This window comes from Pseudoliparis swirei, chromosome 11 (assembly GCF_029220125.1).
Source record: "Pseudoliparis swirei isolate HS2019 ecotype Mariana Trench chromosome 11, NWPU_hadal_v1, whole genome shotgun sequence".
Lineage (NCBI taxonomy): Eukaryota > Metazoa > Chordata > Actinopteri > Perciformes > Liparidae > Pseudoliparis > Pseudoliparis swirei.
Window position 1 is genome coordinate 15,291,572 of NC_079398.1, and position 25,018 is coordinate 15,316,589.

A 25,018-nucleotide genomic window follows, 5' to 3' on the forward strand; every position below is an offset into this window, starting at 1 on the left:
TTGTATCTCTGGTTGTGTCTCTGGTTGTGTCAGGAAGACAAACATGGAGACAAATACAGGGTTAGGGGTTAAAAGTTGGTTTTAGTAATGAACATATGTGATGTATGTGTGCACTGCACAGGGAAGTACTGACGCTGTGTGTGGGTAGATATGTGTGTGTGTGTGTGGGGGTGTGCGTGTGTGTATGTGTGTGTGTTTGTATGTGTGTGTGTGTTTGTGTGCGTGTGTTCTCCCTTGGGATGCATGCAGTCAACACTAATTCTCTGTTCAGCCTCCTCACCCATTTCACACTGCTTCTCTGTCCCACCCTTCTCACACACACACACCCACGCACATGCACACCCACGCACACACACACACATGCACACACACGCATGCACACACACACACACACACTGCAGCCATTTGCTTGCCTCAACACCTTCAGTTACAGTAAATAATTGCTGTCCTTTGTAGGTGTGTGTGGGTATTGAAGGTATTGAAGGTCTTGAAGGTCTTGAAGGTATTTCAGGTATTGAAGGTGTTGACGGTCTTGAAGGTTGTGAAGGTCTTAAAGTTGTTGGAGGTCTTGAAGGTGTTGGAGGTGTTGAAGGAATTGCGTTTGGTGGAAACGCCAAAGGTCATAAAGAATAAATGTCGTTGTCGGCCCTGTGGTTTCCATGGCAACGCGAACAAAGCAAACAAAATAATCCATTGATGACTTCCCAGAAAAACCTGTTTTCAACATGTAGGTGTGGTCTGAACAGGGAGAGGCTCGAACTACCGGGCTCAGCTCAGGCACTCTGAGTCTGTAGCGGTTTCAGGTACGTCGACTTCTACTCCTCCTTATCCTCCTTTTCTTCTTCTTCTTTTCCTTTTTCTACTACTCCTCCTTATCCTCCTTTTCTTCTACTCCTTTTCTTCTTCTTCTCTTTAAGTTGTAAAGCTGTTGACAGAAACAGAACTCTTTCTTCTTCACTAACTTCTCTGTTCTGAGAATCATGTGATGATCCTGTTATAGGCTGTTAGTGTGTAACAGTACTACTACACAGTATAAATACTCTAACAGTACTACTACTACACAGTATAAATACCCTCTAACAGTGGTGCTACTACTACACAGTATAAATACTCTGTAACAGTACTAACACATCACAGTATAAGTACTCTTTAAGAGTATAAGTACTCTGTAGCAGAACTAACACATCACTGTATTAGTACTCTGTAGCAGTATTAGTACTCTAGCAGTATAAGTCATCCGTAGCAGTATACGTACTCTGTAGCAGTATATGTACTCTGTAGCAGTATTAGTACTCTGTGTTTGTACTCTGTAGCAGTATAAGTACTTTGTAGCAGTATTGGTATTGGTATTGGTTTTGGTATTGGTTTTATTTGTCATTGACTAGAGTACAGGTACAAAAGCAACGAAATTGCAAGAAAGGGTGGATGGAAGATTACAGCATAACATGAGGGAAGAGAGGCGAGAAAAAAAGAAAAAAAACCAGACTATGAGGGGTACAGTGTGGGAGCAGGAAAAAATAGCACTAGTACTAAAACAGTATTAGTACTTTGTAGCAGTATTAGTACCCTGTAGCAGTATTAGTACTCTCTAGCAGTATAAGTACTCTGTAGCAGTATTAGTACCCTGTAGCAGTATTAGTACTCTCTAGCAGTATTAGTACTCTGTAGCAGTATTAGTACTCTGTAGCAGTATAAGTACTCTGTAGCAGTATTAGTACCCTGTAGCAGTATTAGTACTCTCTAGCAGTATAAGTACTCTGTAGCAGTATTAGTACCCTGTAGCAGTATTAGTACTCTGTAGCAGTATTAGTACTCTGTAGCAGTATTAGTACCCTGTAGCAGTATAAGCCCTGTGGCAGTATTAGCACCTGTAGCAGTATTAGTACTCTGTAGCAGTATTAGTACCCTGTAGCAGTATTAGTACTCTCTAGCAGTATAAGTACTCTGCAGCAGTATTAGTACTCTGTAGCAGTATAAGTGCTCTGTAGCAGTATTAGTGCCTGTGGCAGTATTAGTACTCTCTGGCAGTATAAGTGCCCTGTGGCAGCATTAGTGCTCTCTAGCAGTATTAGTGCTCTGTGGCCATTAGCACCTGTGGCAGTATTAGTGCTCTGTGGCAGTATTAGTACTCTGTGGCAGTATTAGTGCTCTGTGGCAGTATTAGCCCTGTGGCAGTATTAGTACTCTCTGCAGTATTAGTACTCTGTGGCAGTATAAGTACTTTGTAGCAGTATTAGTGCTCTGTGGCAGTATTAGCACCTGTGGCAGCATTAGTACCTGTGGCAGTATAAGCACTCTGTAGCAGCATTAGTACTCTGTAGCAGTATAAGTACTCTGTAGCAGTATAAGTACTCTGTAGCAGTATTAGTACCCTGTATCAGTATTAGTACTCTGTAGCAGTATTAGTACCCTGTAGCAGTATTAGTACCCTGTAGCAGTATTAGTACTCTGTAGCAGTATAAGTACTCTGTAGCAGTATAAGTACTCTGTAGCAGTATTAGTACCCTGTAGCAGTATTAGTACTCTGTAGCAGTATAAGTACTCTGTAGCAGTATTAGTACTCTGTGTATTAGTACCATGGTCTGACTGGTTGTTCCTGTGTTTCAGATCTCAAACCAGCAGCATGGATGTGAGTCACCTCTTCATCTTCATCTTCAACAACGTGTTTATTTATTAATCTTTGATTCTTTCAATCACTTCTTCTCCTCCTTCTTCTCCTCCTCCTCCTTCTTCTTCTTCTTCTTCTTCTTCTTCTTCTTCTGTGGTGCATTAAAGGCACCGACCAGCTGTTTGTGCTTGTGTGTTTGTGTGTGTGTGTGTGTGTGTGTGTGTGTGTGTGAGTTGGGGTGGAGTCAACAGTGTCAACGCCTTCACACATAACATTCCTGATGAGTCCGTCACCAACAGACCCTGTGAACACACTCTGTGCTACGTTCAGGGACACACTGTCAGGGCTCTCAAGTTTTGAAGACAGGCAAGCGTGAGATTTCCATCAGCACCCGATACAGCTGACCGTTGCGCGCGCCGGCATCGAGCCGAAGAGAGTTGTTGACGGGGGGGGGGGTATTAGTGCTAGTGACTATTTTTTTGCTCCATCCCAATGCGCGCAGACCGGCGTCGGAGCTCTGCAGCGGAACAATCGATCGGCGTATTGAGCACCCCTGCATTCAAGCATTAAATAGCCGAGAGGTTTTTTCAGCGTGAGGAATTCGATGTGTGGCGGGAGTGCGTGAGATAAGACCGAAATGCGTGAGTCTCACGCTCAATGCGTGAGACTTGAGAGCCCTGCACTGTGCTGCATTCAGGGACACTATGTGCTGCATTCAGGGACACTATGTGCTGCGTTTAGGGACATTATGTGCTGCTTTCAGGGACACTATGTGCCATGTTCAGGGACACTATGTGCTACGTTTATGGACACTAAAAATAGGTAGGTAAGTAGACCGGTAGATAGATAGGGAGACAGATAAGTAGGTGGACAGATAGGTAGGTGGACAGATAGGTAGGTAGACATAAAGGTAGGCGGACAGATAGGTAGGTAGACAGATAGGTAGGTAGACAGGTAGGATTGTTGACTATAGCTGGCAGTGAAGAGGAAATGTTTTGTGAGGCCAGTAAATTTAAATCTTAACTATTTAGATAAAAGAACATGCAGCTTTTGAATTCATTCCTATGAGCGTCTTCTCTACATCCTGTTTAAGGAAAGTGTTTTAAACCTGCCTTACCTCGAACAGCCACTATGTGGCGCTCTCTGGGAACCACGACTGATTTACGACGTTTCTCAATATGCGTACTTTCCTCTACTTGTGTCCTCGTGACTCGTGAAACGTCATCAGTCGCAGCTCGAGTACATGTTCCAATTCAAAGTTCGCTTCTCGCAAAGCACGGTCCAAATGCCCGGATGTGACTTGATCCTCCCACTTTCCGGAGGATGCATCAGAGGAGACTTGTGCGTACTCTGGCCAGCAGATATCCCAGAATGCATTTCACCAGCAACCGGAAACAATAGCGGAGGAGAAAATAAACTACTGACAGTTGACTTTTTATAAATACTACTGTTGTTGAGTCACGGAATGTAATTTTAGGATGTTTTGTTTATTTGACTGTAAAAAATAATTTACAGTGAATAATTAGAGTAAACCCAGGAGCAAGAACAGCTGATGTGGTGACGCCATCAAGTCAGCTGCTGTTCCAATCGCAGAAAGACCGTCCTCCCGTCCTCCCGTCCTCCGTAGTCTGGACTCCCAAGTCCAGACTCCAAAAGAACACAAGTCTGTACTCGTGTACTTTGAATTGAGAAACGCCGTTAGTATCAGGACAGAACTACAACTGTTTGGGCGCAGCAGCACCTGGTGGTCGTCAGAAGAACTGCAGCAAGTCACGTTTCTCACTTCCTGTTCTTCACTTCTCTCTCTCTCTCTGCAGCTGAGTGACGCTCTCGGAGATTGGCCCTCTGGTGGCAGCAACCAGCAACCTCAGCCTGGAGGGGCCTGGCCTGGACAACCTGCTAACTCCACCTGGCCAGGTACCGTTATCATCATCACACTCTCTTCCTTTATTGTTGATCGCTTCAAGAAAAAAAAAGAGATCTTTAATTCTGCTGGATTTAAAATTAGGGTATGAATGATGTGAGGTCAAATGTCAGGATGTCTCTGTGTACAGATGGTAAAGCCCTCGGAGAGTAGTTTGTAATTTGTGATTCTGGGCTTTACAAAAAAGTTTATGCCAAGGTGCTGAGAGGAGCTCTGACCGCTGGTCCAACCTCAGATTCAAGACCATAAAGATATTATGTATTCGTTCAGGTAACCCCGCTAACCCCGCCTGGCCTGGAGGTCAGCCTGGAGGTCAGCCTGGAGGTCAGCCTGGAGGTGGAGGGGCCTGGTCCGGACCGCCTGGAGGTCAGCCTGGAGGTGGAGGGGCCTGGTCCGGACCGCCTGGAGGTCAGCCTGGAGGTGGAGGGGCCTGGCCCGGACAGCCCGGACAGCCCGGACAGCCCTCCTGGCCCGGACAACCCGGACAGCCCGGACAGCCCTCCTGGCCCGGACAACCCGGACAGCCCGGACAGCCCTCCTGGCCGGGACAGCCCGGACAGCCCGGACAGCCCTCCTGGCCCGGACAACCCGGACAGCCCGGACAGCCCTCCTGGCCCGGACAACCCGGACAGCCCAGCCAGCCCAACTGGCCCTCTCCCAGCCCCCAACCATCTGCACCTGGACCTGGACCTGGACCAGGACCTGGTTTTGGATCTGGACCCCAAAAGAATCTGGTGAGCCAGAGAGATGGATGTTGATAATGGCTGATGGCTTATGGTGGGTGGAGGTAACAGCTGTTTGTTGTTGACAGGCGGTTCCGTACGAACAGAGTCTGCTGAACGGGGTTCATGACAAACTGCTCATCACCATCATCGGAACCGTGAACAAAAATGCTCAGAAGTCAGGACCCCTTACTGAACTCTACTAATGAATGGATGAACGGTCACATACTCATGCAGTGAACTCATCGGTGTGTTTCAGTGTCACCGTGAATCTGTCAACAGCAGAGGACCTGGCCTTCCACTTCAACCCTCGCTTCAATGAAAACGGCCACAATGTGATCGTGAGGAACACCTGCATCGGCAAGAAGTGGGGCCGAGAGGAGAGAGAGCTGTCGGCCTTCCCCTTCGTCCCCGGACAGCCTTTCGAGGTCAACACGTGGTTTATATTTTAAAGCTAATAGTTTAGGTTGTTATCATTTAATGCTGAGTCCTTGTTTGTTTGTTGTCTTCTACGGTGAGGCTGAGGTGTCGAAGGCTCCCTGAATGTGTCATGAAGTCTATGTGAAGTTCCAGTCTGACGGAGCAGGTTGATGATGATGAGTTTGTGCTTTGTTGTTGCAGCTGAAGATCTTGTGCACCAAACGAGAGTTCAAGGTGGCCTTGAACAGCTCTCACCTCCTGGAATACCGGCACCGGATCATCAACCTGAAGCAAATCAACAAGCTCAGCATCCACAACGACCTCACGCTGAGCGACGTCCGCATGGAGACTCTGCCCTGAGGCGCCAGATCCCCAAAGATCTGACACAGATCTACTGTGGATCCATTATGGACCTGTTGGTACTCACCAGAGATCTACTGTGGATCCGTGGGAGATCTGTTGGGGATTCACAAGACAGAACAAATAAAGTTTTCATCTCAGATTTGTTGGAGTTTGTCTCTGTTTGTATCCGCGTTGCATGACAGGGCCGAACCCTGACAGCTTTGACCTCTGTTGACACCATCAATGCTGTAAAAAGACCGATTTAGAGGGTTAGAGGAGGCCTGATCCACATCACATGATGAGAGCTCCTCAAACACTGGAGCTGCAGGGGTCCTTGTGCCGAGGTGTTCTTGGTCTGCAAAGGACCAGGTAGTCCAGAAGATACATGAACACAATGAACCACTATCCTCTTTGAGTACACAATATGTTTCTCCCGTCATGGCGCCCTGTGCCAAAGACCAGGCATCCACCTCCGGGTCTGAGAAGTGAAGCCAGTAGTAAAACAGGTCATAAAGAAGGGTGTGTTTTAGGGTGGGGCTACAAGGTGATTGACAGGTCTCAACCACGGCGTTGTTTCCCTCCTAAATCTTTAATCCTCTCGTATGTTTTACCATCCATCCATCATCAATACCGCTTATCCTCATTAGGCCGATCCCAGCTGACATAGGGCGAAGGCAGGGGACACCCTGGACAGGCCGCCATCGAGGGCACATAATGGTATGTTTTATCTTCAGAGTTAATTTCTACTCTTTGGTAGCCTTAAAATGTCTCATTCAGCATTTGGTTGGACAAATAAAAACAAGATGACGACCTACAAAAACCAAGATGGCGACGCACAAAACCAAGATTGCGAAGGAAAAAAACCAAGATGGCGACTGTTGAATTAGACAATTTACTCAAGCAATATGTAAATTAGGATTTACTAATATACCATAACTTCATACATGTTGTTATAGAATGTGTGTTATTGTTTAATAATTTACAATATTGTTTGGCAATGTCTGTGGATTATTATATAATGGATTACTGTAACACACTGGCAAGATGAATCTCTTTGTGTGCCAAGAAACAGATCACTGGCAGCAAGGAATCCCCATCCCCCGACATGGAGAGAGGACCGCTGGGGAGCCCCTGTAAGAGACCCCATTCATGCGAAGCGCCGCATGTCAGAGGGCAAATGGTGGCCGGAGTGATGACATCATGTGGATATGCGAATCTACCAACAGCCAGACGGCTCGGCCAATGAGCGAATGGAGAAAAGGTGTTCGCTGGACAATGTAACCAATGAGAAGTGGATAACTCCCCTGGGGCCGGGACGCCCAGGAGATACAAAATGAACAATCGGATGATGCCAAGACACTTTTTTAGGTGGAGCAAGAGACAGTTAACTGCAATTGGATTAGCCAGGAGTGGTCTGTGGATTGTGCCGAGAATTTATACTCTGTATCTGAACAGTTATTAGTTATTATCAACTATTCGTAATACTTTTTATTAAATACATTTGATTATAACTTTTTGACTCCGGACATTTTCTTCGGTTCAGCACCCGGGGATTTTTGAACACTTAACACGACGAACAAATGTAACACGTTGGAAGGTGAACACCTGCTGCTACAGGTGTGACGGCTCCTCCTCTTCTCCGCCATGTTCCCAGGCAGAGACACTCTGACCGTTGACCTCTGGTTCTGTCCAATGCATTTTTCATAATTGATATCGGAAGCAGGTTGTTGTTGTTGTTGTTGAAACTGAAGCAAAGAGTAGGGCACCCTCTCTTTCACATGTTCATGTTGTATTATAGTGCCAATAAGGACCATTCCAGTTTTTATAAAGTGAATAATTAAGTAATAATGTCGTAAAGAAAACACAAAACTAATCACTGACATTAAAAGTGCAATATCAATCATATAAACAATAGGTATAAAGAAAACAACAAATACAACTTGTGATTGTCTTCATCAAATAATAAAGCTAACTTTCTGTTAATCTTTCCTGTGTAACTCGTGCTCAGTCTATTCAGGATATCGGAGGAAACGTTTTCCAAGGGGCACAATATGTTCTCACCATCGGCACCAGTCCTGGTCTCATTCTGCTCAGGAAGTGTTCTCTCAGATGGACTTTGGGTGAGGTCAAAGGTCAGGAACTGACTGCATGTCTCTTGAGGCCCTGGCCTCAAAGATGAGAGAGAGGGCAGGTTCAGTCTCAAAGGAAAATCTTGAAGTAAAAGTGAAACGACATTTCCCCCAGAAAAAGATCCTCTTGATCGTAGACGATCTTTGGCAGGCTGCCGACGTCATGACGCAGCGGCTCAAGCGACGTCATGACGCAGCGGCTCCAGCGACGTCATGACGCAGCGGCTCCAGCACGTCATGACGCAGCGGCTCCAGCTCGTCGTTAGTTCGTTCAGAGGATCAAACTCCAGGAACTCCGTTAAAACCGATTCACCGGGGACACCGAGACCGGGACCGGGACGAACCCGGAAACACGAGAGGGTTCCTGTTTCAGGTGAGTGTGACCCTCGGCTCGCGAGCTGCTGTAAACAAACACGTAAACAAACAAACACCTACACAAACAAACACTTTTATTGGGAAACAGCTTTCTTGTGCACTAGTTAGCTTCAGAGGCTAGTCAGTTAGCTAGGCGTATCATGGCTTTAGACTGCCGCGGCTACTAGCATGCTAGTTAGCGTGACTGCTAGCACAGTTTGTTGTTTGTTCTCAGCCATCTCTTCTCTACCTGCTATCAGCTATCTTTGCTGCTGGGTAGAAAAACTAGTTAGCTCTAGCTATCTCTAGTTACTGCTGGAGGACTAACTAGCTGGTTATGTACAGAATGGAGAGACTAAAGGACCTGGGGACTTTATTATCCACCACGTACTGCAGGACAGGGTTATGTTTAATATGTTTAATACGTTTAATATGATCATATGTAGTGTAATGTTTATATACATGCATGTGTGTGTATAAATGTGAAGTCTGTCCTCAGTCAATGTTTTTCTTGTATTTTTCTATGTTCAGGTTTCTTTATTTTTATTGTCTTTGTGTTCGTTGTTACACACTAAACGTTCAGCAGCTGATTCTCAGATATCTTGATGTGTCCTTGAAGGCATCGTGTGTGTGTGTGTGTGTGTGTCATAAGGGGGAGGAGCGCGAGGTCAGCTGGTTCTTTTTCCTGTGTGGTAGGAACCAGTGAAGCCTGAGAGATGTAAAGCTGAAGGATCACTCAAACCAGGACCACGCCCCCCTACCACCACCAGCCAATCAGCACGCAGCCTGGAGGTAAACAAGGAGTTCCTGCAGGTGATCAGGGTTGCTGTGCTCTGTGGGACGCGTGAGGACACACAGGGAGGAAAGGAGGTGAGGAAGAAAGGAGACGAGGAGCGATAGATTATTATTAAGGAGCGTCCTGCACCTAGAGCTAGTCCATACAGAGACCCGACCCCCATAAGTCCACCACCATGTTGTTTATTCAGCTCCTTTAAACCGTATAATAATAAATATGTTGATGAAGTGTTTGTGCCCCCCCTCCCTCTCCCCCAGGACCATCATGCACCTGAAGTCGTCTCGGTGCAGCAGCCTGTTTGTGAGGACCTGCAGTGGTACCCATGGCAACATCAGCCGCCTCCCCCTCTGCGTCCTCTATACCAATACGCTGAAGGCTCCGCCTCCTCTCCGACGGCTCCAGACCGCCGGAGAGGATGCCGACACCCCGCTGGACATCTGGACCGTCATCAAGCCCGGGCACGTCCGGGAGAAGATCGCCATCTTCGCAGACGGCGCCGGCAGCAGCGGCCGGACGCCGCCGGGGGGGAAGAGCCACGGCACCGTGTCTCGAGCCGGGAAGGCCAAGGGGAGCCGGGAGGAGAACGGCAGTGCCAAACGGCGCCGCAGGTCAGGAAGCAACCGGAACCTCCAGCAGGATGCGAAGACACGGGTACGGGACACGCAGCAACCGTCTCCACGGCGATCGGGTGGCGGGCGGCGTGGCGGCGAGGCAGCGAAGATGGCGGCGGAGGAGCAGAAGGTGTCGGTGGTGGAGATGGTGGCGTTCCTGGAGCGGAGAGCCGGCGAGCAGCAGCCGGACTCCAAACCCCCGCTCGCCCTCCAGAGGAGCTCTGCCTCATTCACGCTGTCCAGAGCTCCTCCCCCCGAGGCCAGGGGGGAGGAGCCAGAGAGCGTCAGGGTGTCAGACATGGTAGCCAAGCTGGAGTCCGAGTGTCTGAAGAGAAGGACAGAGGGAGGTCTGTCGAGGAGCAGCAGCCTGAGGAGGACGGCGGGGCGCCTCCTGCTCGCCGCTGGCGACCAGAGCCCCGCCCCCTTCCGGCCTTCATCACCGTCATCATCGCTATCACTGCGTGTGGGCAGGGAGCCAACCAGCTGCTCAGAACCCGCTCTGACCACACCCCCCTCAGGTGAGGCTCCGCCTCCTGAGGCAGAACCTCTGCCAGGCTTATTGTTTTTGTGTGGGCCTCCTGCCTCTAAGCCCCGCCCCCCTAGCGCACGTTGTGATTCCGGCAGCCAATCGGAGAGGAGCGCGGCTGAGGAGGAGGAGGCGGAGGAGGAGGTTGTGGGCGTGACTCTGTGCCGCCGCACGTCGGCGTCGCAGGACTTCCTGTCCGTGCGGCGCCGCCTGCAGCAGCTGCTGGAGCCGCGGCCGCTGCTCGCCACGCTGCCGCCTCACCTGCTGCTGAGCGTCCTGCTGCTACTGCCCACCAGGAGCCTCGCCGCACTCAAGTGCAGCTGCAGCTACTTCCTGTTCGTGATCGACCACTACAGCGTGCGGCCCGCCGACTCGCTCTGGGTGTCCGATCCCCGTTACCGCGACGACCCCTGTAAGCAGTGCAAGCGACACGGCGGCGGTGGCGACGTGTCGGCTTGCCGCTGGCACCACAAGCCGTTCTGCCAGGCGCTGCCTGGTGGCCCCGGCTTCTGGATGTGTTGCCGTGGCGCCCGCCGCGACGCGCCCGGCTGCAACGTGGGTCTCCACGACAACCGCTGGGTGCCGGCGTTCCACAGCATCAATGCGCCCATTTACAGGCGGGGTCGCCATGACGACTGATACTGACATGAACTACAGCTCCCATCATGCAACAGCAGATTATGTTTGTGGAAAGAAGAAGAAACTAAAGTGTAACACTTTGACCGCTGCTCCTTCGTCTCCTCACAGCTTGTCACATGACCTGTGGGGGGGGGTCCCAGACAGGACCTCCTCCTCCTCCTCTTCTCCTCTTTCCCTTCGTCACATGAAAATCTGCTGTTTGATTGGTCGTCTGTGAGGAGGTGGAGCTTCAGCGGGAAGAAGGACCCACATCTATCTGCACTTTGTTTACACTTGTACATAAAGAGTTTAGGAATCAGCTGATTGATAATCCTCCGTTCTTATTGGTCGAGAGGAGCCGTGGCCTTGAGGCACTGCAATATTACAGATTCTATATCCATGTGTTGCTTTAATAAAGAGCTTTATCTTCTGTCTTTGGTACACCATTTTATTTCAGTCCTGTTTCACGATGACATCATCCCGATGACATCATGCTGTGACGTCACGTCGACCCCGTGACCTCGGACAGCGTCTCCAGCAGCTGGAAGTAGTTGTACTTGATGTCGTACTCCATATCGTACCAGAAGTTCACTGCAGCACAGAAAATACCCGGGTTGAGTCCAGCCATTTCTCAATTCAAAGTACACCGAGTACAGACTTGTGTTCTTTTGGAGTCTGGTATTGGGAGTCCAGACTCCAAAGGACGGGAGGACAGTCTTTCTGCGATTGGAACAGCAGCTGACTTGATGACGTTACCACATCAGCTGTTCCTGCTCATGAGTTTACTCTTAATTATTCACTGTAAATTATTTTTTACAGTCAAACAAAATATGACAACTGTGCTTTTTTCATTATCCTTTAAATATAATTATTTCATTTTTAAATGTGTGTGTGTCTATATATATATACACACTTAAAAATAAAAACTTGTGTGTGTATATATATATACATATGTATGTGTATATGTATATATGCAGAAACTTCCATACAAGCTCAAAGAGAAATGGAGAGCAACTGCATGTGACATATCTGAAACCAAAAGTCGCAGAGCTGGCTTTAAAGACACTGTCAAGTTCATTGCGTATGACGTAAAAGTGATTTTTGATCCTAGCTTTGGTAACATCCAGGACACTCAAGATGGTGTAAATAAAGGAAACGACAAAGTAAAGTCACAACCAAGGTCACAATTCATAAGTAGTAGTTTTGCAACCGTCTATGTCTATGGCTACTGGGCCAGATATGAGTGAAAACAAGAAAAGCATTCAGACTCAAACAGAAAGTGTGTAATCTACAGGTGTCAATATTTCCTGTTTGTATTGTAATGGTGGACATGCATTGGAGCACTGTCTACAATTAAGGAAAAGAACACAAAGGGAAAAATGTTACTTTTTGAAAGAGAAAGGAGTTTGCTTTGCTTGCACACACAGGACACATTAATAGGAGTTGCAATAAGCGCTTGTCTTGCGAAGTTTGCAATCAATGTCATCCCAGCACTCTGCATATTAACACAAGAGAAAGAAGCAAAGGCGAAGATCAGCCAAGGGAATTGTTAGTGAGTGGCACGACTGTCTCAACTTGTGGTCATACAGGGGCCGGAGGCAGTAACGGCATCCTTCCAATCTTACCCGTCAATGTTAAGTGTCAAAAGGGAAACAAAATCATACAAACTTATGCATTTCTGGACCCAGGAAGTACTGACACTTTCTGTTCTGAACGTCTAAATAGAAAAGCTGAACATCAAAGGAAGAAATACAAAGGTTCATTTAAGTACAATGTGTCACAGCAGTACTGTTCCATGTTTTGTTGTCGAAGGCTTGGAAATCTCTGAATTTGCCAAAAATCAGTTCTTTGAGCTTCCTAAGCTGTTCACGCAGAAGAAAATGCCAGTGTCGACAAACAATATAATTTCCGAAGAAGAATTGACCAAATGGACTTACCTGAACGGTTTAGACTTTCCTCGTATTAATGCTGATGTCGATTTGTTGATTGGCACAAACTCATCAAAGTTAATAGAACCATGGGAAGTGATCAACAGCCATGCCAATGGACCATATGCCATTAAAACCCTATTGGGGTGGATGATTAATGGCCCCCTTCAAAAATACAGTGATGAGCTGGGGAGTGGCTACCCCGCTGCCACTGTTAACCGGATTTCCATAAAAAACCTGAAGAAAGCTGAAATGGGTGACAAAGAAAAGGATTCTGGGAAGAAAGGCCCCTGCACTACTGGGGCATCAGGTCGAGCAAAGAGCTCTTCAAGAGACAGAGATGGAAAAGCTACAAAAGATGAAAAGGCCGTCTGCAGTAGCGGCAACAGCAGCTCTTCGCGTAACATATGGTTAAGCGGCCTGTCTTCAAACACCAAAGCCGCTGTCCTAAAGAACCTGTTTGGCAAATATGGAAAGGTTTTGAGTGCCAAGGTGGTTACAAACGCTCGCAGTCCTGGGTCAAAGTGTGGCTTGGTGACGATGTCTTCCAGTACGGAGGTGACACGGTGCCTCTGCCACCTCGACTGTACACAGCTCCACGGAAAGAAAATCTATGTTAAAAGGGCCAAAAATGGTCTGTACAAAAAAGAAGATAAGAACTTGGATAAACTCTCAGAAAAGGACAAAGATTTTCCCAAGAAACAGGAAGTCAGAAGTGGAAAATCTGAGACTGTTTCATCCAACTCGGGGCAATGATTCTTTGAAGAAAGATGACAGAAAGCATGGCCGGATGAAGAGTCCAGGCAGGATGGTCATTTTACATCAGGTCTGCAGGAGACCACCATACACTGTACCTCATCAGGGTTATAAGAAGCTGTTGTGAGGCCGGCTGTTTTCAAGGGTACTTTTTGTTGTTTTGTTTTGTTTTGTAATGGCTCCTTGTGTAAATGTATGATTAATTGTTGTGCCCTGCCAGAAACAATTAGGGGCCGGTGTGTTGGAGTCATTTTCTCATGTTTTGTGACTTTGGACCTCCCACCACTAGGTGGGTCAAGGTTGCTTTAATGTGTCGTTTGTCCCTACTTAATGAGGTGAAGTGGGAGGCCAGGTGTTGCAAATTGGCGAGAGCAAACCTTTTTTGAGCGTCTTGATGTGAGCCAAGCCTTAATGTAAATACTGAACGTAATGATCCTAAATAGAACAAAGGACAAATTATCGGGACTCTGGAGCTCACTAAAACGACAATGAGCAGCCGGTAGTGCCTCTCGTTAAAAGGGGGCACTACAGTATTTATAAAAAGTCAACTGATGCATCCTCCGGAAAGTGGGAGGATCAAGTCACATCCGGGTATTTTGACAGTACTTTGCGAGAAGCGAACTTTGAATTGGAACATGTACTCATGCTGAGACTGATGACGTTTCACGAGTCCACGAGAGCAGAGAAGTACGCACAAGAACGCATATTGAGAAACGCCGACAGACCCGTACGTGGTGCGTTCAGGTGCTCTAGTGTGTGAACGGATGGTGCGTTCAGTTGCTACAGTGTGTGTAGGTGTGGTGCGTTCAGGTCCTGTAGCGTGTATGTCGTGCGTTCAGGTGCTCTAGCGTGTGTACGCGTGGTGCATTCAGGTGCTCTAGTATGTGTACGTCGTGTGTTCAGGTGCTCTAGCGTGTGTACACTTGGTGCGTTCAGGTGCTCTATCGTGTGTATGTCGTGCGTTCAGGTTCTCTAGCGTGTATATGGATGGTGCCTTCAGGTGCTCTAGCGTGTATATGGACGGTGCGTTCAGGTGCTCTAGTGTGTGTACACGTGGTGCGTTCAGGTGCTCTAGTATGCATATGTGGTGTGTTCAGGTGCCCTGGTACGCGTGGTGTGTTCAGGTGCTCTAATGTATACGTGCGGTGCGTTCAGGTGCCCTGGTACGCGTGGTGTGTTCAGGTGCTCTAGTATGTGTACGTGTTGCGTTCAGGTGCTCTAGTATGTGTACGCGGTGCGTTCAGGTGCTCTTGTATGTGTACGTGGTGTGTTCAGGTGCTATACCGTGTGTACGAGTGGTGCGTTCAGATGTTCTAATGTATACGTGTGGTGCGTTCAGGTGCCCCAGTAAGCGTGGTGTGTTCAGGTGCTCTAATGTATAGTTGTGGTGCGTTCAGGCGCCCCCGGTCACCTGCGATGCAGCCGTGGCTCTGCTGCACGTGGTGGAACCAGAGGGACGGCAGGTACAGCATCTCTCCGGCCTTCACGCTGCAACGCAGCGGCCGAGCTTTCCGGTACTCGGGGTATCGGTCCAGGTCTGGGTCCAGGGGGTCCAGGGGGATCCACGGGACCTGACGGGGTGGGGGTTAAATATAGCAGAGAGCGCTGAGATTCACAGACACCTGAACGCACCTTCTCAGAGCCAGTTTGATCGACGACCTCAAACTCTCCGTCGTCCCTCTGGTGGTAGACAGCCGGCTGGTAGGAGCCTGGAAACAAAGGGTCGCTATGGTTACTGCAGCCGGTTAACCTGCTGACTGGAGAGAACGCGGTCGGTTGCTATGGTTACCGTAGGGGATGAAGGGACGGTCGGTGGGCGGCAGCAGGATGAAGTTCTTCTCCCCAGAAATCACGCAGTAGAGGTTCTCATAGTGGTCTTTGTGCACTACACACACACACACACACACGTGTTACACACACATCCTCTGACAGGGGGTGTGTTGTGTTCAGGTCTTACTGGAAGTTACAGCTCTCGCCTCTCCGAGCCAAAAGTTCACGGCATCCGGTAACTTTCCTACCAGAAGAGAGTTAAACATTAATGTGCGGCGCCACTGAGCATGCTCAGTAGAGACTCACCCAGCGCGGCGCTCATCCAGGACACGTGAGTCTCCAGGTCGTCTGTGAGCTCTGGAAGTTCCTCCAGGAGGTTAGAGCACTGCTTCTGGACGTAGAACACGGCCCCCTGCTGAGAGATACAGACATATACACATATATATATATATATATATATATAGACCTCCCTGCTGGTATACACATATCCTCGCCGCCCCTCGTGGATCAATACCCTGATCGGCGCCCCCTCCAGGATGTCCAGCAGGGAGCTGAAGCTCATGCGTCTCTCCTCCGGCATCACGAAGCGGTCGCCGCTCACGGCGTCAGCGTAGCCGTTGGGGGTCACCGCCACGCTGATGACCTTTGACCCTACCTTCTCCCTGCAGACAGGAAGCTGGTCTGAGGTCTCATCCTGACGCCACAGAAGAAGAACAGTGGGCGGGGCTTCCTCACCTCAGGTAGGCCGGCGTCCATCTGGACAGAGCCGGCCAATGGCTGAAGGCGTTGCGGATGATACAGGGCTTGTTCGGACCAATCCAGTCGCGGTAGAACTGCAGAGGGTCAGGTGACTCCTCCAGGAAGGGCACCGATTGGTTGAGGTACAGATCTGAGAGGGCGTCAATAAACAATGTAAACTAGGAGGAGTACTTGTAGTACTAGTAGTACCTGTAGGAGTACTAGTGTTCAGTTTGTTTACACTTAAAAATGAAGACACAGATTGTTTATTAATAATCAATAACTGATGTTACTTTTCATTTAATATTTAAATGCTTCACAATATTTATTATTATTAAAATACTCAAAATTAATATAACAATAATTATATTATAAATATTCATTCTTTTTATAATCGTGATTAGTTGGTTAAAATCTACCAGGAGTATAACTCAGTGAAGTACTACTGGAAGTACTTTCTGTAGTACTAGTCGTACTACTCGCAGCACTCTCTCACCGTGAGCCTCCAGTGAAAACTCAGTCACGCGCTTCTTCACATACTCCATGTTGTTTCTACGTCAGCAAACAACCGGAAGTTCCTCACGAGGCCAACATTAGAAATCTGATCAGATATCGATGGAACGATCATTGCTGATCGATAAATCCTCCTGCCGTCAGACCTCTGTCATGATGCTGCGTTAACATCCGCTGCGCATGCGCAAAGCTCAGTTACTGGAGTGATTCAGCGAGCGGGTTTCCCCCTGCAGGTGGGAGGATGAACTGCACTGTAGTCATGATTATAATACCATGATAAACTGAAGTGTTCCTCTATGTGATGATAAATGTTTATGATAAACTGAAGGATGAAGTGTTCCTTCATGTGATGATGTTGGTGATAAACTGGAGGATGAAGTGTTCCATGTACTGTATTGATGTAAACTAAAGAGGCTACAAAGGAGTAAACAAACATTCTGTTTTCATTTCAATCATTTTTACAGATTTTTATTTAAAACCTTGTTTCTTTATTTTAATTCTCCGTGTTCCTGTTTCGAGGCTGTGACGGTTCATGAAGCTGTCCATGAAGTGACCCTCACTCCTTCAGCTGGAGTCTGAGTGCCTTGATGAGCTAAGGATTGGATGCAGCTGTGCAGCTCTCAGTCTGGATCCAGCTCCTGAACCAGGAGCTGGATCCAGACTGCCAGGTCTAAACCAGGACCAGGATCCAGACGGCTTTCCTCATGGACGAGTCGGCGCTGGAACGTTACTTCGATGACTCCATCGCTAACGTGAGTAGAACTCCTCAGATGAAGCTCCGCTGGGTAGAGAGCTGAGAGAGGACCACGGGCCTCATGGTCCCTGACTGAGGTCAGTGAGAAGTGAATGAAATGTAAATGTTGACTGAGAAACATGAGGACCGGACTCCTGAATGATTGACAGCTGAACTCTAAAGGTAGCGGACCCAGTCAGAGGGGTCAGAGGGGTCAGAGGGTAATTTGAATGATTCTGGTCTTCATTCATAAACATTAAACATTCATGAGGTCGTGTAACGTTTAGATTATTTTTACTTTGTGTCAATCCATCTAAAAATAATGTAAACATCATTTAAATGCTGTCGTTCAATAGAAGATCAATAACTGATTGAATGCTTGTTGTAGTGAAGCCTTCAGCGTCTTTAATATTTATTTAATATAATGAGTATTATATTCATTAGTCCGTGCAACACGATACAGATGGTCAATATTAAAGATAATAACAATACAAAGAGTCATATTAATGAATGAAACATCTTCTCAATACAGACATCAGTGTTTTATTTTTATTGCAGGACTATGGTTTTTTGGGGGAGGAACTTGACCCCCATAGCCCCGCCCCCTCAGGAACGGGTCCAGCCCTTTCTCACCTGCCCGTGAAGGCGGGGGAGGAGCTCGACCTCAGCTTCCTCCCCGACGAAGTCCCTGATGATGCAACAGGTAGGCACCGAGTAACGGTGAAGGGGGCATGGCTTCTGGAGTAGGGGGCGTGGCTTTTGCGAGGTCACATGATCAGAGTGCTTTGGCCGACAGGAGGAGGGGGCGTGGCTTCTGGAGTAGGGGGCGTGGCTCCTGTGAGGTCACATGATCAGAGTGCTTTGTGTTCCAGCCGACAGTCGGCCCGTCGCTCTAGACGTGTCTCAGGACAGCGGCATCGGTCTGGACCACAACTCCCAGGATGCAGCAGCAGAAGACCCCCAGCAGGGGCCGGCCCCCTTCTGCCCCATGACCCCCATGACCCCCATGACACCCATGACCCCCGTGACGGAGAGGTCAGGAATCATCCCCATGTTACAGTAAGTCACTGCTTCATCTGTGGTACTAGTACTCCTCATAGTACTAGTACTCCTCGTCTTCCGTGGTACAAGTAGACTGTGGTCCTGGTCCTCCATGGTACTACTCCTCCTCCGTGGTACTAGTACTCCTCTGTGGTATTAGTACTCTGTGGTCCTAGTACTCCGTGGTCCTCCTCAGGAACATCGTTTCCACAGTGAACCTCGGGTGTCCTCTGGATCTGAAGTTCATCGCTCTGCAGGCCAGAAATGCCGAATACAACCCAAAGGTAACACAGCCGGGGCTGATAGGTAATGTAGTGTTCAGCCGGAGCTGATGGGTAATGTAGTGTTCAGCCAGGGCTGATGGGTAATGTGGTGTACAGCCGGGGCTGATGGGTAATGTAGTGTTCAACCGGGGCTGATGGGTAATGTAGTGTACAGCCGGGGCTGATGGGTAATGTAGTGTTCAGGTGTATTAGCATTAGCTTAGCATAAGTACCCGTGTGTCCAGCGCTTCGCGGCCGTCATCATGAGGATCAGAGACCCCAGAACCACATCGCTGATCTTCAGCTCCGGAAAGATGGTCTGTACAGGAGCCAAAAGGTCTGTCTGCTCACCTGTCTGTCTGCTCACCTGTCTGTCTACCTACCTGTTTACCTGTCTGTCTGCTCACCTGTCTACCTGTCTGTCTGCTCACCTGTTTACCTGTCTGTCTACCTACCTGTTTACCTGTCTGTCTACCTACCTGTTTACCTGTCTGTCTGCTCACCTGTCTACCTGTCTGCCTGTCTGTCTGCAGTGAGGAGCACTCCCGACTAGCAGCCAGGAAGTATGCCCGTGTGGTTCAGAAACTCGGCTTTCCGGCTCGTTTCCTGGACTTTAAGATCCAGAACATGGTGGCCAGCTGCGACGTTTGCTTCCCGATCCGGCTGGAGGGGCTGGTGCTGACCCACCAACAGTTCAGCAGGTAGGGGGGGGGGGGGCAGCAGGGGGGTACCTGTAAACGCATCTTCTAGTTCTTAGGTTACAACATAAAGCCTCTGATGGACACACCAAGTGGTCAGAGGACCTCACGGTCTGGTCCGGTCTGATCCGGTCCTGCTGGTTGTCTCCAGCTATGAACCAGAACTGTTCCCGGGCCTCATCTACCGGATGGTGAAGCCTCGCATCGTGCTGCTCATCTTCGTGTCGGGGAAAGTGGTTCTGACGGGTAAAGACCCTCCATCAGCTTCATGTCCTCTCCACCTTCATGTCCTCTACACCTTCATTGGAACTAAATGGGCTCACATGTGATTATTGTTGTCTCTCCACAGTTTTATGAATAAAGTTGTAATAATTCTAGTTGTATCATTCTAGGAGCCAAAGAGCGAGAGGAGATCTACGAAGCGTTTGAGAACATTTACCCGATTCTGAGAGGCTTCAGGAAGCAGTGAGGACGACACCGCGTCCTGTTTGAGGACAACACCACTTCCTGTTTGAGGATGACATCACTTCCTGTTTGAGGACAACTCCTACACCACTTCCTATTTGAGGACAACTCCTACACCACTTCCTATTTGAGGACATCTCCTACACCACTTCCTATTTGAGGACATCTCCAGCACCACTTCTATTTGAGGACATCTCCTACACCACTTCCTATTTGAGGACATCTCCAGCACCACTTCCTGTTTGAGGACATCTCCAGCACCACTTCCGGTTTGAGGACATCTCCAGCACCACTTCCGGTTTGAGGATATCTCCTGCACCACTTTCTGTTTGTAAATAGATGATCTTTGAATGTGTCTGAATGTTGAAAAGAAATAAATGACTTAAATGTTTATTTTCTTCTGAATTCTTAATATTTTACTTTGCAGATTCAGTTAATATTATCAACTAAATGTTATTATATATAATTACAATATAATTTATTCTAATAATACATTATAATTGCAATACAATGTTTATAATACTTTAATATAATATATATTATAATTCCAATAAAATTGATATTATAATATATGATATAATACATTATAATTACAATATAATGTATATTATTGTAATATATGATATAATACATTATTCTGCTTGAATACCCTTCAGTCCTTGACAACGCCCACATCCTCACGTCACTTCATAAACAAACCCGTCACGTGTTCAGAGGAAACCGGAAGTGGCGGACTCATCGTTTGGCTCATCAAAACAAAAACATCAGAATACAGGTCGCCTCAGAGAACCAACATGGAGGCCAGGAGGAAGCGCTCTTAGGAGGCGACAGCGCTCTTTGCCCGGCCATGGCGTCCCCTGCGCGGCTGTCGCTCAGCCCGCACCGCGCCGCCTCGTCCTCCGGCGGGAGGCCGCCCCGACGGCCGCCCGCCCCGACGGCCGCTCACTCGTTGCCGGGCTGCTCCGCGGTGGAGTCGGTGGACGACGCGGAGGGCCTGTACGTGGCGGTGGAGCGATGCCCGCTGTGCAGCACCTCGCGCCGACGGCTCACCTGCGCGCGCTGCGTGCGGGCCGGAGACTTCGTGTCCTTCGATGGGAGGAACGCGGAAAGGTACCGGGGGGACTTTACACTCACACGCGACACTTCCGGTTCTGTACCGTGGAGATTGACCCGCTTTATACTTAAGAGTTAATATTCAACATGAATACAAACAAGAAGAGGTTAAAGGAGGTTAGATGAGGTTAGAGTAGTTTAAAAGAGGTTAGAGTCTGACCTCAGTCTGACCTCACCTTGCAGATCTCCCTGTGTAGGTGTATAGATTTGATATATATTCTATATATAAATCTAAATGTTTTGTTTCAGATACGTTGAGAAGTTGGAGCGGCTGAAGAAGCTGAAGAAGGAAAAGGAGCAGCTGCAGCAGAGGTATGTCGATGACGTCATGATGATGTCATGATGATGTCATGTGATGTATCCGGTGGATACAAATGGTTGTTTTGTGGATGTAAACAAAGCTCTGATCAACAAAGCTTCTGATCTCCTGATCATGAACTCGTCTCCTCAGAGTCGTCCAGGACATGGACCGCAAGCTGCAGGCCGACCACATGGTGAGTCCACGAATTCTTGGCGTGTGTGTATTTATATATATTTATATGTATATGTATATTTATATATATGTATTTATTTATATATATATATATTTACATGTATTTATATATTTATTTGTATTCCTCAGCAATGGAAGATCATGTCGTGTAAGATGAAGATCGAGCAGCTGAAGGAGGCGGTCGCCGGGGGCAACGAGGAGGTGAAGAGTGGTGAGTTCATGTTAAAATGGATTTCTGCAACTTCAGCTGCACAGAATAATAATCATGAGGGTCTCGAGTGGTTCATACAAGACCCCCTGGGAGGAGAACCCTGTTATGGTTATGAGTTGGTCCACAGCTGCTGGTCTTGGTCCTCATGGTGACTTAAAGAATGTCTGAGAGAACCTCTGAACACTAAAACCAGTACGACTTGGCCTCATTTAGGGCTCCTAGTCCACGTTGATGGCCCTCTTCTTGGATCATGCTCCTGGTCTGTGGTCCTCTTCTGGGCTCATGCTCCTGGTATTGGTCTCCTAGATAAGGAGGTTCTGCTGCGCTCCCAGGAGGAGGCCCAGCGGCTTCAGCGCCGCGCCGGGCGGCACCAGGACAAACGGGACAAGATCGAGCGTCACAACCGGCGGCTCGGGGACCTGCTGGAGAGACGCAGCCGGGAGCTGCAGGGCCGCCTGGGCCAGCTGGCCAGTCTGAGGCGAGACCACATCCGGGAGCTCAGCGCCCACATCTTCCACACCGCGGAGGAGAAGCAGGGCAGCAGGTGAGACCCCCAGGGCTTCCTCGGGGCCTCCTGAGATGACCAGGTGCAGCTGACCTCTGCCGCTGCACGTGTCCCCCAGAGACCCCGCAGATGTGGTGGCGGACTGCGACCCTGCGCTGACCTCCAGCACGGTGAGCGAGCTGGCCGAGGCCCGGAGGACCACCTACCTGTCGGGGCGCTGGATCTGGGACGACCAGAACGGAGAGACCAGCATCAGCATCACGGGAGCCCCCGTCACCCTGCCCAGCAACGGGGACTGCTCCGCCTACTACAGCTGGGTGGAGGAGAAGAGCACCAATCAGGGCCCAGGTGAGGAGGGAGGGGGCGGGGCTTTAGCGCTCTTGGTAACAAATAGTTCATAAATCCACCAGCAGAAAATCAATCAGACACTTCTTAGATGATGGTCTGTTGTTGAAGCTGCTCCAATGACCTCTGACCTCTGGGCTCCACAGAGTTGGACCACATCAACCCGGCCCACACCATCAGCGCCGCTCTGTGCTACGCCACGCAGCTGGTCAGCATCCTGTCTGACCTCCTGGACGTCAACCTGCCCAAGAAGCTCTGCAACAGGTGAGAACGGGAGCGCTGCCTTCACTGCCACGGCACAGAGTGGTTAAACACAGTGTCTGATGTCTGTTTGTTCTGCAGTGAGTTCTGTGGAGAGAATCTGAGCCGATACCGCTTCACCAGAGCCCTGAACAAGCTGAACACCAACGTCCTGCACCTCTGCTTCTCCCAGGTCGGACACTACGAGACTCTGAGACTCTTAGAGAGTCTATGAGACTCTTTAAGACTCTTTGAGGCTCGCTGAGACTCGTTCAGACTCTTTGAGAATCGTTGAGAGACAACCTATCTGATGATCTTGTGTCCAGCATGTGGACGGGGAGAAGCTCCACCCCCATCACACCCTGAGGAACATCATGTTTCTGGTTTCCCCCGACAACGACAACCTGGGCCGGTGAGACGGCTTCTGGTCCTCACACGTAGAACATTCTGCAGAATCCAGTTGTTTCTGGACCTGTTAGAGTCTCTGACTCTTCTCTCCGGTCCTGGTCCAGAACCGGTCCCTTTGAGGTGAGCGCAGACCTGGAGGAGTCGATGGAGTTCGTGGAGCCGGAGGCGGCAGGACCGTCGGAGGAGAGCGGAGATGAGGCTGTGACAGACGAGGAGACGGACCTGGGGACGGACTGGGAGACGGTTCCCAGCCCGCGGTTCTGTGACATCCCATCACAGGTACCCCGGGACCAGTTAGACCGGGTTCAGGGCTGTAGTTAGACCGGGTTTAGGTCTGTAGAGTTTATCGTGGTCTATGATGTTCTAACCTTTCCCCCCCCCCCCCTCCCCTCTCCTCTCCTCCCAGTCCATGGATCTTTCCCAGAGTGCATTGCAGGTGTCCCAGCCCTCAGCCAACGCTGGAGGGATGATCTCGTCTGCTGCTGCCTCGGTCACTTCCTGGTTCAGGGCTTACACCGGCCAGCGCTAGACCGGACCAGAAGCACGGGACCTGAACCACTCTGGACCAAACTGGTTCAGGTCTGGACACCTGGAGGTCTCAAACATTAGACTGGGGTCAGGTCCGGCTGGCTGGTTCTGAATCGTTGCGTAGTTCAGAGCATCAGGAGAAACTACAGCTAACCTGGACCTACAGACTCTAAACACCGGACCCACGAGGACTCACGAGGACTCACGAATGCACCCACGAGTGATCTTCTTCTCTGGAAGCTTCACAAGTCCTGTTGAAATTATTTAATTCTCTGAATTTAAAGTGAACTGATTTCAGATTAAATATTTGGTCCTGTGTTTATAATCTATAAACATGTGATGACAGGTTTCTTAACAGGATGTCAGGTGGTTTGATCCGACCAATGAAGAGCCACCAAACCATGGAGGCCGTATCAGGTCTCTGGTCCTTCAGGTTCAGATGTAATCCATATGGATCGGATTCAGATCATCAATATTATATATTATAATATTATTCACCCAATGAATAAGAACCTCTGTTACTTCAGTGTGTGATAAACATGTGTAATACACAGTTATAAACATGTTTATAACTGTATTACATGTTTATAACTGGTATTACATGTCTATAAACTTGTATTACATGTTTATAAACTGATACAAATAGGGGGCTTAATGTAGGTTTTAACATAATATCCTGTCTGAGGTTCCCTGTGGTTTGTTCGAGAGGAACCCCTGAGGTTCTACGGGTTTTGAGCAGCAGGTTTCTCAGAACTGAGGACGGAGTGTAAATGTTCCTTTGAGGGTTTGGAGAACCCGGTTCTCCTTCAACGGGTCGGAGTGTTTTAAAGCGTTCTTAATAAATCTGGTCCTGGTGAACACGAACCTTCAAGACGACATTTATTTTCTGGACTTTGTGTTTAACGTTCCTGATGTTTATCGACCATCCACCAATTACCATCCACCAATCACCATCCACTGTTTGTCTTTTGTGTTTAGAAACGCAAATGAAGTGACACTAATGTTTCTCTAATATGTGTGTGTGTGTGTGAGCTCTGCAGAGTGGACAAGCCCCGACAGTGGAAAAAAAATAAAAAATAATTTGAGGAGAAGCGTTTCACAGTGGTGCCGTTCAACTCCCGCCAGTGCCTCAAGAATCGGATCGTGTATTTGAATTTTATGGTTTTGTACTTTTGGTAGAGAAGAGAACTTGATGCAGTGTGAAAAGGAAACTTCAGGTA

The 25,018-nt window shown here is 48.6% G+C and overlaps 6 protein-coding genes and 2 long non-coding RNA genes across 15 annotated transcripts; 5 read left to right on the forward strand and 3 right to left on the reverse strand.

The window, feature by feature from the left end:
- The first annotated feature begins 712 nt into the window (after nucleotides 1-712).
- lgals3b (lectin, galactoside binding soluble 3b) lies at nucleotides 713-6,176 on the forward strand. Its single transcript, XM_056427002.1, has 7 exons — nucleotides 713-803; nucleotides 2,608-2,629; nucleotides 4,426-4,525; nucleotides 4,803-5,266; nucleotides 5,344-5,432; nucleotides 5,514-5,682; nucleotides 5,876-6,176. Exons 2-7 carry the CDS (start codon nucleotides 2,624-2,626, stop codon nucleotides 6,032-6,034), a joined length of 987 nt encoding a protein of 328 aa, XP_056282977.1. The 5' UTR covers nucleotides 713-803; nucleotides 2,608-2,623; the 3' UTR covers nucleotides 6,035-6,176.
- Nucleotides 1,350-1,963, reverse strand: LOC130201847 (uncharacterized). The gene is made up of 2 exons (XR_008833262.1): nucleotides 1,869-1,963; nucleotides 1,350-1,814 (listed from the first exon to the last, which is right to left on the reverse strand). It is a non-coding gene; the product is annotated as an uncharacterized LOC130201847 (long non-coding RNA).
- On the reverse strand, nucleotides 2,675-16,927 carry jmjd7 (jumonji domain containing 7). 6 transcript variants are annotated; one of them, XM_056426997.1, is made up of 9 exons: nucleotides 16,739-16,927; nucleotides 16,240-16,393; nucleotides 16,019-16,166; nucleotides 15,811-15,916; nucleotides 15,692-15,748; nucleotides 15,524-15,619; nucleotides 15,367-15,443; nucleotides 15,146-15,305; nucleotides 2,675-2,910 (listed from the first exon to the last, which is right to left on the reverse strand). In XM_056426997.1, exons 1-9 carry the CDS (start codon nucleotides 16,785-16,787, stop codon nucleotides 2,690-2,692), a joined length of 1,068 nt encoding a protein of 355 aa, XP_056282972.1. In that variant the 5' UTR covers nucleotides 16,788-16,927; the 3' UTR covers nucleotides 2,675-2,689. The 6 variants fall into 6 exon arrangements, with proteins under 6 accessions (XP_056282972.1, XP_056282971.1, XP_056282976.1 ...); XM_056426996.1 differs by having other exon boundaries at nucleotides 15,811-15,919; nucleotides 16,739-16,925; XM_056426999.1 differs by lacking the exon at nucleotides 2,675-2,910 and adding an exon at nucleotides 11,485-11,641 and having other exon boundaries at nucleotides 16,739-16,922.
- LOC130201846 (uncharacterized) lies at nucleotides 7,490-8,161 on the reverse strand. The gene is made up of 2 exons (XR_008833261.1): nucleotides 8,078-8,161; nucleotides 7,490-7,761 (listed from the first exon to the last, which is right to left on the reverse strand). It is a non-coding gene; the product is annotated as an uncharacterized LOC130201846 (long non-coding RNA).
- fbxo34 (F-box protein 34) lies at nucleotides 8,416-11,480 on the forward strand. Of its 3 annotated transcripts, none has more exons than XM_056426994.1 (3): nucleotides 8,416-8,518; nucleotides 9,196-9,369; nucleotides 9,553-11,480. In XM_056426994.1, exon 3 carries the CDS (start codon nucleotides 9,560-9,562, stop codon nucleotides 11,069-11,071), a length of 1,512 nt encoding a protein of 503 aa, XP_056282969.1. In that variant the 5' UTR covers nucleotides 8,416-8,518; nucleotides 9,196-9,369; nucleotides 9,553-9,559; the 3' UTR covers nucleotides 11,072-11,480. The 3 variants fall into 3 exon arrangements, with proteins under 3 accessions (XP_056282969.1, XP_056282968.1, XP_056282970.1); XM_056426993.1 differs by having other exon boundaries at nucleotides 8,419-8,518; nucleotides 9,152-9,369; XM_056426995.1 differs by having other exon boundaries at nucleotides 8,419-8,518; nucleotides 9,152-9,291.
- On the forward strand, nucleotides 12,476-15,122 carry LOC130201844 (SAFB-like transcription modulator). The gene is made up of 2 exons (XM_056427004.1): nucleotides 12,476-14,767; nucleotides 14,917-15,122. The coding sequence occupies exon 1, from the start codon at nucleotides 12,823-12,825 to the stop codon at nucleotides 13,732-13,734; it is 912 nt and encodes a 303-aa protein (XP_056282979.1). The 5' UTR covers nucleotides 12,476-12,822; the 3' UTR covers nucleotides 13,735-14,767; nucleotides 14,917-15,122.
- A 502-nt stretch (nucleotides 16,928-17,429) lies between the features above and the next one.
- On the forward strand, nucleotides 17,430-20,346 carry tbpl2 (TATA box binding protein like 2). Its single transcript, XM_056426725.1, has 8 exons — nucleotides 17,430-17,507; nucleotides 18,047-18,191; nucleotides 18,361-18,547; nucleotides 18,726-18,813; nucleotides 19,038-19,129; nucleotides 19,326-19,493; nucleotides 19,642-19,736; nucleotides 19,883-20,346. Exons 1-8 carry the CDS (start codon nucleotides 17,460-17,462, stop codon nucleotides 19,957-19,959), a joined length of 900 nt encoding a protein of 299 aa, XP_056282700.1. The 5' UTR covers nucleotides 17,430-17,459; the 3' UTR covers nucleotides 19,960-20,346.
- Nucleotides 20,347-20,642: 296 nt separating this feature from the next.
- atg14 (autophagy related 14) lies at nucleotides 20,643-24,662 on the forward strand. Its single transcript, XM_056426416.1, has 11 exons — nucleotides 20,643-21,065; nucleotides 21,318-21,380; nucleotides 21,520-21,562; nucleotides 21,691-21,772; nucleotides 22,079-22,316; nucleotides 22,396-22,625; nucleotides 22,769-22,886; nucleotides 22,965-23,055; nucleotides 23,189-23,274; nucleotides 23,375-23,549; nucleotides 23,677-24,662. Exons 1-11 carry the CDS (start codon nucleotides 20,803-20,805, stop codon nucleotides 23,797-23,799), a joined length of 1,512 nt encoding a protein of 503 aa, XP_056282391.1. The 5' UTR covers nucleotides 20,643-20,802; the 3' UTR covers nucleotides 23,800-24,662.
- Nucleotides 24,663-25,018: the final 356 nt, after the last annotated feature.

Excerpts from the sequence above, each read along its gene's own strand:
- lgals3b (XM_056427002.1), top strand. Across the intron at positions 4,526-4,802 it reads TGCTAACTCCACCTGGCCAG|GTAACCCCGCTAACCCCGCC; the intron begins GTACCGTTATCA and ends GTATTCGTTCAG. Across the intron at positions 5,433-5,513 it reads GTGAACAAAAATGCTCAGAA|TGTCACCGTGAATCTGTCAA; the intron begins GTCAGGACCCCT and ends GGTGTGTTTCAG.
- fbxo34 (XM_056426994.1), top strand. The coding sequence starts at position 9,560 with ATGCACCTGAAGTCGTCTCGGTGCAGCAGCCTGTTTGTGAGGACCTGC.
- LOC130201844 (XM_056427004.1), top strand. The coding sequence starts at position 12,823 with ATGTGTCACAGCAGTACTGTTCCATGTTTTGTTGTCGAAGGCTTGGAA.
- jmjd7 (XM_056426996.1), bottom strand. The coding sequence starts at position 16,787 with ATGGAGTATGTGAAGAAGCGCGTGACTGAGTTTTCACTGGAGGCTCAC. Across the intron at positions 16,394-16,738 it reads GTTTTCACTGGAGGCTCACG|ATCTGTACCTCAACCAATCG; the intron begins GTGAGAGAGTGC and ends ACGCCCTCTCAG. Across the intron at positions 15,306-15,366 it reads ATCAAACTGGCTCTGAGAAG|GTCCCGTGGATCCCCCTGGA; the intron begins GTGCGTTCAGGT and ends CCACCCCGTCAG.
- tbpl2 (XM_056426725.1), top strand. The coding sequence starts at position 17,460 with ATGGACGAGTCGGCGCTGGAACGTTACTTCGATGACTCCATCGCTAAC. Across the intron at positions 18,814-19,037 it reads ATGCCGAATACAACCCAAAG|CGCTTCGCGGCCGTCATCAT; the intron begins GTAACACAGCCG and ends CCGTGTGTCCAG. Across the intron at positions 19,130-19,325 it reads GTCTGTACAGGAGCCAAAAG|TGAGGAGCACTCCCGACTAG; the intron begins GTCTGTCTGCTC and ends GTCTGTCTGCAG.
- atg14 (XM_056426416.1), top strand. The coding sequence starts at position 20,803 with ATGGCGTCCCCTGCGCGGCTGTCGCTCAGCCCGCACCGCGCCGCCTCG. Across the intron at positions 21,563-21,690 it reads AGCTGCAGGCCGACCACATG|CAATGGAAGATCATGTCGTG; the intron begins GTGAGTCCACGA and ends TGTATTCCTCAG. Across the intron at positions 23,056-23,188 it reads TGCACCTCTGCTTCTCCCAG|CATGTGGACGGGGAGAAGCT; the intron begins GTCGGACACTAC and ends TCTTGTGTCCAG.